At 44.2% G+C, this 14182-nt stretch overlaps 2 protein-coding genes across 4 annotated transcripts in view; one reads left to right on the forward strand and one right to left on the reverse strand.

Moving 5' to 3' along the window:
* The window catches only part of LOC110128429 (coiled-coil domain-containing protein 170-like), a 38002-nt gene extending 37619 nt beyond the window's left edge, over positions 1 to 383 (reverse strand). Inside the window, exon 1 of the mRNA XM_070469469.1 lies at positions 288 to 383. The gene's annotated coding sequence lies outside the window, so the exon portion shown is untranslated. The remainder of the gene's footprint in view (positions 1 to 287) is intronic.
* Positions 384 to 475: 92 nt separating this feature from the next.
* The window catches only part of MTHFD1 (methylenetetrahydrofolate dehydrogenase, cyclohydrolase and formyltetrahydrofolate synthetase 1), a 60467-nt gene continuing 46760 nt past the window's right edge, over positions 476 to 14182 (forward strand). Inside the window, exon 1 of one of the 3 annotated variants that reach the window (XM_070469461.1) lies at positions 476 to 620. In XM_070469461.1, coding sequence (XP_070325562.1) covers positions 580 to 620 — 41 coding nt within the window. In that variant the 5' untranslated portion in view covers positions 476 to 579. Of the gene's footprint in view, positions 621 to 1561; positions 1639 to 14182 lie in introns of those variants that run through there. The other 2 variants (XM_070469463.1, XM_020879214.2) reach the window with 2 other exon arrangements.

Genomic DNA, 14182 nt, shown 5'->3' on the forward strand with positions numbered 1-14182 from the left:
GGTGCGAGAACGCCGGACGCCGCCCCACACTCCGCAGGTCTACCCGCTGCGGGCCAGACTGGCGCCTCCAAGCTCCCTACGCGGGAACCGGGTCAGAACCCTCCAGCAGAGGTTCCACGCCCTCAGCCGGCGCTTCCCTCCCGCGCCCGCCAAACTGGTCTCCCGCTAGCCAGGGCCTCGACTCCGCCCCCTGCCCCGCCACCTAAGGTCTGGATTCTAGGCTGATTCCCAATTCAGCTGGATCCCCGCCCACACGATGGCGCATTCTTGGGGAAAAAAAAAACCACCTTCCAGCAGCCAATCAAGTCCTCCATCCAGTCTACACAGCGTTCCCTCATATTCCCGCGGCACTTCAGACCCGCTACTCCTCAGCTCTAAGCTGCCTAAGGGGCCTCTGTCCGTCTGGACTGCGCACGCGCGTCCTCTTCCGTTGTGGGTGGGTGGAGGGGCGCAGGCGCAGTAGAAGGGTCGGCCTGAGCGGTCGCTTAGCACGTGTGTTGGGCTGTCCCGCGCCGCAGTGGAGAGAGTCGAACCTCGATTTTGTTGGTGTCCATTGTGGGCGGCGGACTTTTAAAGGTCATGGCGCCGGCGGAAATCCTGAACGGGAAGGTGGTCTCCGCGTAAGCACCTGTCATTGTTGTTAGGGCGTGTTGGGTTGCAGGCGAGGACTGTGAGCAGGGTGTGCAAGTTCACAGGACTTTTTTTTTTTTTTTTTTTTGCGGGAGGGAGACTTGTAGCGCAAGAGTCAGGCCAACGGAGTGGGTAGCGAGGACGTTGTCTTGAACCTCTCAAACCTGAAGACTGGGTCTCTGCAACCAAAAGAAGGCGCCCCGGACATGATCTGCGTTTGTAGATTGGGTACCTGGTGACGTGCCTGCTGGCTCCTGTGCTTCTGGGACAAATTCTCTTCCTCAGCCCGGAATTATTCTCCCAGAAGTGCAGCTGCCAGAGGAGTAGTTTGGGTTGCCTACAGCATCCCACTCAGAAATCCAGTTACTTCCCTTCCCGCGTAATTTGGAAGGGAGGAGACTGAGATTAATGAGGTAGCAAGACTGTACAAGTTTACCAGGGTGATTAGTGTCAGAGGGTCTCCATCCAAGATCATAGCTTTTTCCTACCACACCAGAGTCATCATTTGCTAAGTGAAATCTAATAAAACATTTCTCTTCCCCTCGATTTCATGCTCCTCTAACAGCTATCTCCTGTGTCCTGACCTTATAGTTACTTTCTTCTTTGGCTCTTGAGTCCTGACCATATTTTACATTCCTTTTGACCTCTGCCATTTCTACTCTATGGGGAAATCTGGATGCTTAATTAGTGGATATGATTGCCAGCCTTAATTCCCTAGGAGTAACACCTGGTAGCTTTTTGTTTTGAGAGTTGACCGGAGTGGAGTGAGGGGGAGAGATGAAAGCAGAAGAGGGAAGGATACATTTTGTGTGATCCACCTGCAGGTTTTTCTTGGGACCTTGAACTTCACCAGTTATTTAGTAACAGCTGCAGCTGGCAACAATAATTGCCCCATGAAGCCCTAATTTTGTGTGTACAGGTTTTTGAGCAAATTATACAATCACTGATGGTGAAACCCACCTTTGGCCATAATGATTGTTTCCTGGAAAGTAGAGGTGAACAAAGAAGGTGAGACGTAATTTAGATGATGGTGAGTCTTTCACAGTGGTGAGGAGGAACCCCGAACTTCTGGATTAGATATCACAATATTTAACATTTGAGCTCTTTTCTGCATTGCTTCTAAATTGCATTGCTGTGCTTGATCTTTTTTGTTTGGTTGCTTATATTCAAACCCACTCCCTTAATCAGAGGCTTTTGATAAAATCTTCATTTTAGAGAGACTGAAGAGAGAATTTAGGCAGGCTACTGAGAATAGGTGCTCGCTGGATATGTTTTGGTTTGAGTAGAGAGCAAATTAAATATGTTTGTAAGCTCCATAAGGGCAGATATATGCATCATCTTATTTCTGTCTATATCCAAAACATCTGGAAACCTTCTTTCACTCCTTACTAGTTTTTTTAGCATTAAGCAAATTGGCTAACCTCTCTATGCCAAAATTTTCCCAAATGTAAAATAAAGGTACTATCTAGGCTGTTGAATTATTACGAGAATTGAATGAGTTTCTAACTGAGGAGAATTTAGAACTGTTCCTGGTACAGAGTAAGAGTTCAATACATGTTAGCTGTTAACAATTGGTAATTAGTTAATGTATACAGAAGTGATTGATTCATTATCTTTTTGACAGTGGTAGTTGCCTTGAGACCTATTTCAGTGGTTCTCAACATAAATTCCATGTTAAAATCACTTGGGGAGCTTTTTGTTTTTGTTATTTCTTTTTATTTACATATGAACATGTACAAAAAAGTGCACCTGTCATAAGTATATAGCTCAATGAGTTTTTCACTGCTAAATTTCATTAGCACTTAGCGAGAAATGTAATTGTTGGCACTCCAGAAATTCCCCTCTCACTCCCATCCCATCACCACCCTCCAACAAAGGTAATTGCTGTCTGACTTCCAACACTGCAGGTTAGTGTTGCTTGTTTTTGATCTTTATATAAACGACATCATGTAGTCTAAAGTCTTCTGGTTTCTTTCAGTCAACCTGTATTTCTGAAATTATTTCATGTTACTTGTACCTGTAGTTCATTAACTCTCATAGCTGTTTTGTATTCTATGTGAATATTGCCACTGTTTACTTATTTGCACACATTTTGGTTTCTCGTTTTGGTTGATTATGAATACTGAATATGAGCATTCTTTTACATGTCTTTTGGTGGAACATATATACATTTCTGTTGGTTAGATCCCTAAGAGTAGAATTGCGGAGTAATAGGACACATATATGAACAGTTTTAGTAGAAATCGTCAATCTTTTCCAAGATAGTTTTATGCACATGCAGATATGTGAGCGGGTTCAATCCCTGGGTCAGTAAGCTCCCCTGGAGGAGAAAATGGCAACCCACTCCAGTATTTTTGCCTGGGAAATCCCATGGACAGAGGAGCCTGGCGGGCTACAGTCTGTGAGGTCACGAGAGTAGGACATGACTGAGCAACTGAGCACGTGCACATATGCACTCCATGCTTGGTACCGACACTAGACTGATTTAATTGTAGTTGCTAGCAATAAACCACTGGACTCAATATTTTAAAAATCTTTTAAAAGCTTATCCTGTGATTCTAATGCATCTTGAAAGTTGAAAACCACTTATCTAAGCCCTTAACTCTTAAGCTGAGCTTCCCTGGTGGCTCAGATGGTAAAATCGTCTGCTTGCAATGCGGGAGACCCAGGTTCAATCCCTGGGTCAGGAAGATCTCCTGGAGAAGGAAATGGCAACCCATTCCAGTATTCTTGCCTGGAGAATCCCATGGATGGAGGAACCTTGTAGGCTAGAGTCCATGGGGTCAAAAAGAGTTGTACATGACTGAGCGACTTCGCTTTAACTCAAGTCCAAGTTTCATAGTTGAAGAGGAGTATGGCAGTGATCTGGAAATGACTGTTCCAGGTACTGGAAGGATTCCTTTCCCTCGTCTGCTCAGAAGTCACATAGCTGACCTTTTACAATGCCCCATGGTTGAGCAATCTGATCGTTCCGACTAATACAATTCATAAACAAGCACTAAGACTAAGGACTCTGTGTTTACAGAGGATTTTTCTTTAATGTACTCATAAAATGGCTCTTTCAGATGCAGCCATGGCACCTTGACTTTCATGGAGAGCTTGAATCCAGGAGCAGGTAGAGCTCACAGTTCCTCAGCTCCACAGCCTCCCGCTGAGGTTGTAGCAGGCCTTGGACTCTTGGCTATGGCCCAGGGGGGCGTCCTGAACCAGAAGGTGGTGGGTCTTAGAGCTTGGGCTGGTTGGGCTGCAGGGTGTCCCTACCTTTCCTCTTTTCCTGGGCCAGGGACACTCTTCAGAGGAAAGGTAAGTGCAGCCAGGGTTCCTGGGGTCCAGGAGAAGAGTTCTTCATTCCCCAAATTTGCAGGTCAAATTTCTTGGTTGCCACCAACTGTTGAGTCTCTTTGAGGACAAACTTGCAAAACATCAAGTTCCCTGGGCAGATTCTGCCCTGATGTAGTGTTTGAATTATAACACTTTCCTTTCTTCTTTGAAGGGGGAGGAAGAATGGGGCAGACCAAGAATCCCATGGTGAGACATTCTCTAAAATAGAGTTCGCACCCATCCTATCCTGTAGTTGAGGCAAGAAAAGTGATGTGGTTTGGCCAAAGGTTGCTCGACTGGTTAATGGCAGAGGCTGATTTAGAATCAGGGTCTTCACCCAGTACATAGTGTTTCTCACTGTCAGGTGCTTATTACTTTTCCTAAAAGGAATTTCATAAGCTTTTTTTGTTTTATTTACACCAGTCTTCCTCTCATTGCCATGCCTCCCATTCTGCTGAGAAGGCCATCCTAGACATTTGTCTACTTTTACTTCTTTTCCCTTTCTATCTTTCTGGTAGCCAGGACTGGGCAGAGTTCATCATTCCAGATGTCTTCTCTGCTTGTGGGAAACCTGGATCTGTTGGTGAGTTGTGTCTCTTTGGAAGGAGCACTTCCATTTCTTCCTTAGGGGAGTTTCCAAGGTTGTAGCCTGGATTTGAACATTGGGGGAGATCTGAGGGTTAGGGACAAAGGTGTCTTTGGGGATATTTATTCAGTCAATAAATATCTGTGTGCCTCCTATCTGCCAGGCACTCTTCAAAGCCACAAGAGTATAACAGTCATCAAGACAGCCCACATCCCTACCCCGATAGAATTTGTGTCCTGATGGGAAGATGGAGATGGTAAAAATCGTTAAAGCAGGGTGTTAGGTAGCAAGAAGTGCCAAAGAGAAAACTGGTGCGGGGAAGGGGATGAAGATTTCTGAGGCATGGGGGTATGGGGTTTGTAATTTTGAACATGAGAGTCTAAGAGGAACCTATGGGCAAAGGTTCGAATGAGGTGGGGCCGTGAACCTGCCAGTGTTACGGAGAAGAGGATTCTTCACCAGAAACACAGCCTGTGCCATGGACCTTTGACCTCGCCAGTTATTATGAAATGACTGGCTTGGGGTCAGCCGTGATGGCCTCAGAGAAGCTGAAGGTGAATGGGGAGGCTGAGCGAAAGCGCACTGACCTTGGTGGTGAGAGCGCCCCCTGGCTTCAGGGAGTAACTCCTAAAGAAATGATACAGAGGGTGGAAAATAGTGTCAGAAGGACTACCCTGATAACAGCTGTTAGACCAGAGGCGGACCACCATTCGCTTTTCAAAGGGGGCTGATGGAGTGTTATACAATTTGTTTGACCTTTCCTTCTGCAGTTGAGCCTGTTACTTCCCTGGAGGGATTGATTAAGTCTCTTGATTAAGCCTTCTTTCTAGAAAGGCTGGTTGTGAAGAGACAGATGGTTTGCCGCTAGTCAGGCCACCAAGAGAAGGTGCTCTGAGTTGTGGGTGGAGCCGAACCTGTTGACGCATTGGTAACACAGATTCCTGTGGGAGCAATCCACAGAGCCCGTCACGGTGTGCTCCCTCCAGGATCACTGGGTGACTTAGTTTACCTACTGCCTTAGCATCCTCATCTGTATGCTTGCGTGCCTGCTAAGTCACTTCAGTTCTCTCTGACTCTTTGCGACCCTGTGGACTGTAGCCCACCAGGCTCCCTGTCCACGGGATTCTCCAGGCAAGAATACTGGTGTGGGTTGCCATGCCCTCCTCCAGGGGATCTTCCCAACCCAGGGATTGAACCTGCATCTCATGTCTCCTGCATTGGCAGGTGGGTTCTTTTCAAATGCCACTAATGCCACCTGGGAAGCCCCCTCATCGGTGTGTTGGTCACCTAATTCATAGGATTATTAAATGGATCATTACTTGTAGAGCATTTAGAGCAGTCCTTGACACACAGTTAAGTTACAATAAATTGGTACTTAGTACATGTTGAATAAACAGATGGTGTTTGAATTTATCCAAGTTGTATCTGTGGCCACTGGTTTATCATCTTGATCTTTAAAATTAGAATGTATGCTACTATTCAAAGATAAAATGGAACCTTGATTATGTTTAGCTACAGGGCTAGAAGAACTATTTTCAGTAAAAAGAGTTTGTTCACCACAGTGAAATTGCTAAGCTTTTCATTTTGTCCTGCAGATAAAGTACCTGTAGGCCTTTTTGTGCTTGAAAAGATTTACCTGTAATGAGTTCCAGAGTGTGGGCCTTTTGGAAGTTCCATGGAACGGTGACTATCAACCTTAACCTTGCCTCGAGTCTGAGAGCCTGTGCAGGAGAGCAAGCAGGCGTTCCTGAAAGTGGGACCTTCCACTGGGTCTTCACTAGGCCACCCAGTCAGGCTGTTGGGTGTGTTGTAGGTGGACTGTGGCAGTCTGGACTGGCAGTCATTTGCGTGGCCATGGCACCAGCCAAAATCTTGACTAGGGCTTATCATCCAAGAATACATGTCTGTCCTCACCCACCAGGAGGGTGGTGATTGGAATTTGGACAAGGGGCTTTGAGTAGAGGTACTAGTCCCTGTTTATATCCCCATTTGCATGAAGAAGCCTCTGGAAGAAGGGCTATCAGGCTGGCCTGGCACAGAGGAGGGTCCCTGGAGTGGAGGGAACAGGCTCCCTTCTCCAGCTGACTCCTGGAGAGGCTGGATAGGGTAAAGGTAACAGCCTTGTGTGGCTTTGGGCAAGTCAGTCAGCCTCACTTTCCACTTCTGCGTAGTGGGGGCGATGATGGTGTTTATCTCCTGAGGTGAGAGGATTGAACGAGTATGTGAGGTTCTCTGGAGAAGTCCCCTGTGCTTCTCTGGTTACAGCTGTTCCCTCTGACATCTGGTCCACAGGGCAGAGGCCATCGTGTTGCAGGAAGGGGGACCCCTTCCAGGGCCCGAAACTGGGCTCTTGTCCAACACCCGGAAATGAATTGTCCGAGGAGACACATGCTGACAAAGCAAGAGACTTTATTGGGAAAGGGCACCCGGGTGGAGAGCAGGAGGTAAGGGAACCAGGAGAACTGCTCTGCTGCGTGGCTCACAGTCTCAGGTTTTATGGTGATGGGATTAGTTTCCAGGTGGTCTTTGGCCAATCATTCTAATTCAGAGTCTTTCCTGGTGGCGCACGCATCGCTCAGCCAAGATGGATGCTAGCGAGAGGGATTCTGGGAAGTGGACGGACAAGCGGTGTCTCCTTTTGACCTTTCCCGAACTCTTCCGGTTGGTGGTGGCTTATTCCGTATTCCTTATCAGGATCTCCTGTCGTAAAACAACTCTTGAAAATGGTTACTATGGTGCCTGGCCAGGGTGGGCGGTTTCAATCACTGTGCTTCCCCTAACAATCACATCTCTGCTTTGTGCAGTTTCCCCCACCTTGAAGATTTCCCATAAGGTGGCTCCTGGCACCCTGTAAGCCTTTGACCTTGAGGGAGAGGGCAGCTAACCATGCCACAGTCAGGGTTTCTCCGCCACCCAGGTCACCACTCCCTCCAAGTTGCAGTTTATGAAACTGCAGCCAGAAGTGACTTGTTTGACCAAGAGTTCTAAAGCTAGTGGCAGACCCTCATCAGTGTATTTTCCTTCCTCTCCAAGGACTTTTTATTTGCTTGCTAAAAGGAATTGCAATCTTTTACTGGCTAGATTTGGCTCTCCCTTTTAAGAGATGAATGAATCAGTCACCTCAGAGAATCATTGTCAAAGTCACAGTCATTTTTGACAGTTTGAAGACGAGTCAAACCACCATCCTTTGTGAGCTAAACTTTTTTTTTCTCCCTTGCTGAAAAGTTCTTGCCTTCAAGCCTGGGCAGGAGAGGTACAGCTTTGGGTTGCTGATGCTTGATGCGCCTCAGGAAACAGGGAGTGTTTTTGTTAAAGGTTTTGCCAAAGCCTTTCAAAACCAAAGCAGGAAAGTGGGGCAGACTTCTGATTCACAGGGATTATAATTTTGAATATGGAAATTAACCTCATATTCATTGTAAAAGGGACTTCTCGGCAAAGATTTGAAGGAGGTGGGGCCGTGATCCTGCCAGTGTTATGGAGAGGAGGGTTCACCACCTTGCATGATTTAAGATAAATGATTTTTCCTTTGGATGTTGACCCCTCCTTAGTAAGTTAAGAAGCCTTTTGGACCTAAGCCGTTCCTACCTAAGACTGTCCTTTCCTCTCTAAAAGCAGAAAGGCCAGGTCTCTGTGAGCCTTTTCTCAGCTAAGAGCTGTTGGCCTCTCCTCTTCTCCAGGTGGAGACTCCAGTATTTTCTACACTCTTTCCACATTCCCATCGGATGCTGACCCAGAGGCCTGCTGAATATCATCTGCTCTGACATTCAGATCCGTGGTTAGATAGTCCTGAAATAGTACTAATTCTGGGTGTTGGGCCCTTGCTTGCAGATCCTGAGACTTGTGGCCACTCCATCATGTCTCATAACTCTTGCTGCTGGCTGAGGATTACATAATGGTACCCTGGAGGCCAGATGTAGTTGTGTTTCATTGGGCTTACAGATTTATTTTTAAAAATCGGATTACTTCCCAACACATTAGTGTGTAAATACACATAAGAATCTGGACACCTGACATTTTGAGAGGACATGTAAAGTCCAGCAATACTGTACTCTCTGATCCAGCATCACCAATTTGTTGGGGCTGAGAAGAAGCTGCCCCCACTCCCGTGTGAGGGCAGGGGGAAAGGTGGGACTGTATCTGGTGGTGTGCACCCTCTCTGACAGTGCTTTCCTCTGTGTGACCTTTTTCTAATGCTAATGTACTTTTAGTCTGCTTCTAAAATTCTATCTTTTATGAAACTCAGTTGTGTCCGCCTCTTTGCAACCCCATGGACTGCAGCCTGCCAGGCTCCTCTGTCCATGGAATTCTCCAGGCCAGACTACTGGAGTGGGTTGCCATGCCCTCCTTCAGGGGATCTTCCCAACCCAGGGATCGAACCCAGGTCTCCTGTATTGCAGGTGGATTCTTTACTGACTGAGCCGCCAGGGAAGCCCTTTATGAAGCCTTTCTCCACCAATTCAGTCTAGTTTGCAGCTCCACTTGTTTCCTCTAGATCAGTGGTTCTTAAACGGTGGCAATTTTGTCCCTCCTTCCATGGCCACATTTGGACATGTCTGGAGACATTTTTGCTTGTCATATGGCGAGCGGCTGTGTCCTGGTGGCATCTAGAGGGAGAAGCCAGGGATGCTGCTGAGCATCCTGCAATGCACAGGATGTCCCCACAACATAGAATTATCCAGCCCAAATGTCAGTCACGTTGAGATCCATAAACCTTGACCTGGAGACCTCAAAAGCATTTATTTTGTCACTGCATATATGGATTAATGATGACCTTTATGCTCACTGAGAATTTGGAGGTTTATTAGAACTTTACACCAGTTAGCTGTTGTCATGTTGTAAGTATCAGGCAAGTCACTGTTCCCTTGGGTCTTTGAAAGAGTTTGAGAGAATTGGATGGAAGAATTTGACATTATAAATTTTCATTGAAGCATAAAATAGATTCATATTAAATTTTCAAATATATGTTTGAGGTACCTGTCAAGTTTAGTAAATATTTGCATAAAATTATAATCATTGTAAATATTTTGTTCTTAAACATAATAAGAGTACTGATGTTCGTTGATAAAATGTAGTGCTTGATATTATTTATCACTAAAAATGATGTATCAACAAGAAGGTGATTTTTTTTACTTTTATTTTATTGTATAGTTGATTTACAATGTTATGTTAGTTTCTGCTGTATAGCAAAGTGATTCAGTTATGTATGTGTATATATATATATACATACACACACTCATCCTTCTTCATATTCTTTTCCACAATGGTTTATCTCAGGGTACTGATTTAGTTCCCTGTGCTGTACAGTAGGATCTTATCTATCCATTCTGTATATATAATAGTTTGTGTCTGCTACTCCAAACTCCCAGTCCATCCCTCCCCCACCTGCCCTGCCTTGGCACCCACAAGTCTCTTCTCTATGTTTGTGAGTCTGTTTCTGTTTTGTAGATAAGTTCATTTGTATCATGTTTTAGATTCCACATATAAGTGATATGACATCTGTCTTTCTCTTTCTGATTTAGTATAATCTCTAGTTCCATCCATGTTGTTGCAAACGGCATTATTTCTTTCTTTTTTATGGCTGAGCAGTATTCCATTGTGTATATGTATCACATCTTCTTTATCTGTTCACTTGCTGATGGGCATTTAGGCTGTTTTCATATCTTGGCTAGTGTGAATAATGTTGCTATGAACAATGAAAGTGTAGTTGCTCAGTTGTGTCCGACTCTGCGACCCCATTTCCCTCTCCAGGGGATCTTCCTGACCCAGGGATCAAACCTGGGTTTCTCACATTGCAGGCAGATTCTGGGTGCATGTATATCTTTTTAAATTATAGTTTCTTCTGGATATCTTCCTGGAGAAGGAAATGGCAACCCACTCCAGTATTCTTGCCTAGAGAATCCCCAGGGACAGAGGAGCGTGGTGGGCTACCGTCCATGGGGTCGCAGAGTCGGACACGACTGAGCGACTAACACACACATTGGATATCTACCCAGGAATGGGATTGCTTCATCACATGGCAACTCTATTTTTAGTTTTTAGAGGAACCTCCACCCTGTTTTCCATAGTGGCTGCACCAGTTTATTACTCTTCCACCAACAATGTAGGAGGGTTCCCTTTTCTCCACACCCTTTCCAGCATTTATTATACTTTTTGATCATGGCCCTTCTGACTAGCATGATGTGATATATCAGTGTAGTTTTGATTTACGTCTCTGTAATTAGCAACGTTGAGCATCTTTTCATGTGCCTATTGACCATCTGTGTGTCTTTAGAGAAATGTCTAGGTCTTCTTCCCATTTTTTGATTGCATTGTTTTTTGTTGTTGTTACTGAGTTGTATGAGTTGTTTGTATATTTTGGAAGTTAGGCCCTTGTCAGTCACATCGTTTGCAAATATGTTCTTTAACAAGGAAAATATTTAATTTAATTCAATTAAACTAACTTGGAATTTGAAGTATATGCCTTTCTTGGAACACTAGGTGGCCTCAATTGTTTTTACAAGGAACTACATGTTAAGTTTTTCCAAAAAATTTGAAGATTTTTTTAGCAATATGAGAGCTCCAGTGAAAAATAAAACAGCAAATGAACAAAATGAAAATAAAGCAAATAAACTCAGACATTTGTGTTTTACTGCACAAGAGTAATTTTCACACAAGAGAATTGTGTGTCCTTGTTTATAATAGTCCTGCATGTTGATGAATGTTCTTACTTTTTCTCTGATCAGCTACTGAAGGCCTATTCTATGGACCTTTTAAGGATTATTTGCAAATTCCTCTAAGCCTGTATTACATTTCAGTGTTTGTTCACTCGGCAGCTTTTTTTTCATTGTGTAGATTTCTTAGCCATGTAGCTAAATATCCTTTTCTGCCTCCTTTTCCTACCTATAGCTTCTGTTGAAATGTCTCTGTTAGGGTTATATTTTGGCAGTACTTTTTTTTCTCAGGCATAAAGTGTCCAAAATTTAAAAACGGGCCCTCCTGTGAAACAGAATGAGTTGGAGTTTGTAATGGATTTTTTCAAGAGTAATTGTACAAGACTTGAGGCAAGAGATCTAGATGACTGTTTAGGGATGTTAGACTCTGACTAGGACTGTTCAAGAGTAATAGGATTCTATAGGGATGTACACCTTTGACTTTTATTAACTAGGCTCTTTGACACCTGGATGTGGGAGAAGTCAACTTGGAAAAAAACTGGTAAGTCATGCAGATCCATAGAGATTCAAACAAATTTTGACAGGTTGAGCTGTAAATGATTCCACCTTGATTTTTGCAGCTTAGAAAGAAAAGGTAACCCCGAACATTGCATTTTACTGGCCAGCAGCAGAGTTTCTCAGCCGTGGGGGCTGGGTAATTCTTTGCTACGCTTTGTCCTGTGCGTTGTAGGCTATGTAATTGTGTCTACCCACTAGATGCCAGTAGTAACTTAGTTAAACTGCGTCTGTGTCTGTTCATGTTTAATTGGCTCTGACTGTTGGCTCAGGACTAGATACTGTCCTTCAGGGCTAGAGAGACTTCAATGGTTTACTGCTACTTTGTCCTGCTAGTGTCAGTTCTAATTTTTCCTACATCAAGATTGAGATATGTCTTCCCTTAGATTTTAGGGTATGTTGCTGGAAGATGGTGTGACCAGCATGTGTAGTTCTATTCAGGGATCAGGGATGTTTCTCCATATGCCCACTTTTGCCTCGCTTTGCTCTCAAAATTTTTACCAGGGTGATGTAACTTGCAGGGCCATGGATAGAGATGAGAGGTATCTGCAATCAAGGACGTTTCTGTTGATGTAGGAAGCTTCAGTGATTCAAAAGTTATTCCATTATACATTTAAACTTTCTAAAAATGAGCTATAAAAAGTAAAGGGCTTCCCCCTGTTTAATTCATCACAGCTTTATGACCCTAAAATAAAGGTAGACAAGGGAGGGAGTGTTAATTTTTCTCTCCATCTTTTTCTTTTATAGTCTCAACTTCAGACATACCTGACACTTGGGTTTGTTTTTCCACTTTTCATTTTAAGGTACTTCAGTTTCTGGCCAAACAAGAAAGCCAGGCAGGAAAAAAAATTTTTAAGGGACTAATGGAGACCTAATTACGGCTATCTTAATTTCTCCCCCCACCCCACCCAGGGCAGAAGATTTTCCACCTGATGCTTTAGTGTTCTGTGCTATCTAGTTCTTGCTGACTGTGGTTTATGTACATGTTAGACTGTCTCATTGGTATTCTGGTCATGTCTCATAAAGAGGCCTAAGTGTTAGCTTTTCAACAGAGCTTTGTAGTTGGAAGAATATCACTGCAAATTTTAAAATGATCCTGCTTCTTAGAAAAAGTTTAAGGGAGGCAGTATAAGTGATCTCAAGCTATAATTTCTTTTAGGGGAAAAAAATTGCACACTTAGACCCATTTAAATTATAGCATAGAAAATAAAGAACATTTTATTCTTTGCTCTTAACTTCCTGGGCTGAAACAACATTTTCCACCTAAACTGCCTTGTAGTACTGGGTTGCTTCAGCTTACTACCTGCTAAGTTTAAGTATTATTTTTATTTGTCCCTAGATTCTTTCCTTGGGTTTCAAATGCTTACTTGTTCTAGAATCCTTATAAGATTTGGTAAATAAATTCACTGTATCAGTGTGAAATCTGCCCTGTCCTTAAAATATTTGTAGCCACTAGTCTTTGCAGCTCCATCTCACAACCCCCCCAAACCTCAGAGTCATCTGTATTCCTAGTATTTCCTCTGTGTTTCATGTTTTGTATATCTGGAATATATACTTCTTGCCAGCTTACCATTGATACCACAATCCAAGCTACCACCACCTCTGGCCTGGATTTTACAGTTGCTGTAACTTCTTGCTGATGTCCTTGATTCTCACCTTTTCCCCTTGGGTGTATTCCCAATTCAGCAGCCAGAATAATCCTTTAAAGATGTAAGGCTGAGGATTTCCCTGGTGGTCTAGACGCTTCAGTTCCAGTGAGAGGGAGTGTTCCATCCCAGGTCGGGGAACTGGGATCCCACATTTTGCAGGGAACAGCCAAAAAGTTTTGTTTTGTTTTTAAAGTGAGTTCCATCACGTCAGCCCCATTGAAAACCCTCGAATGGCTTCACATCACATTCAGAATAAATAACTGTCTACCTGATTTGATTACTGCTTCCTCTGGGACTTCATTTACCCACTGGAGGCCTTTTGCACCTGTTGTTCTTTCTGTAAATTGGCCCTGGGAAAGGCACCTGTCCCGACTGCTTAGCGCCTGTGTCTGCATCTATGAACAGGAATAAGAACACTTTTTCTCCCTTGCCTACCGCAGGGGGTTATTGAGAGTCTCAGATGTGTCTTTTCACTGTTGGTTCACCTTACTGTCTCACATTGTGCTAGGAATTGCTTTTTTAAAAAAAAAAAACACCTACCCCTCCTAGGACTGTGGGTTTTGTTTGGGTGGGGAGGGGTAGGAGAACCAGTAGAAGCCTCTGCCTGGCCCTTGGTGTTAGTTATGACAGTGGTTGGAGGGAAGGAAGGGGAGAGGAGGGAGTGGAGACTTGTTCTCTGCAGTAGCCTGGGCAGCACTTCTGATCCTCCTGCAGGAGAAACCACTCTGGCTGGAGCTGCTGGGGAGTTTCAGCGGCAGCCCAGGGGAGATTTGGCTCCTCTAGTGTTTCCT

This window comes from Odocoileus virginianus, chromosome 6 (genome assembly GCF_023699985.2).
Source record: "Odocoileus virginianus isolate 20LAN1187 ecotype Illinois chromosome 6, Ovbor_1.2, whole genome shotgun sequence".
NCBI lineage: Eukaryota > Metazoa > Chordata > Mammalia > Artiodactyla > Cervidae > Odocoileus > Odocoileus virginianus.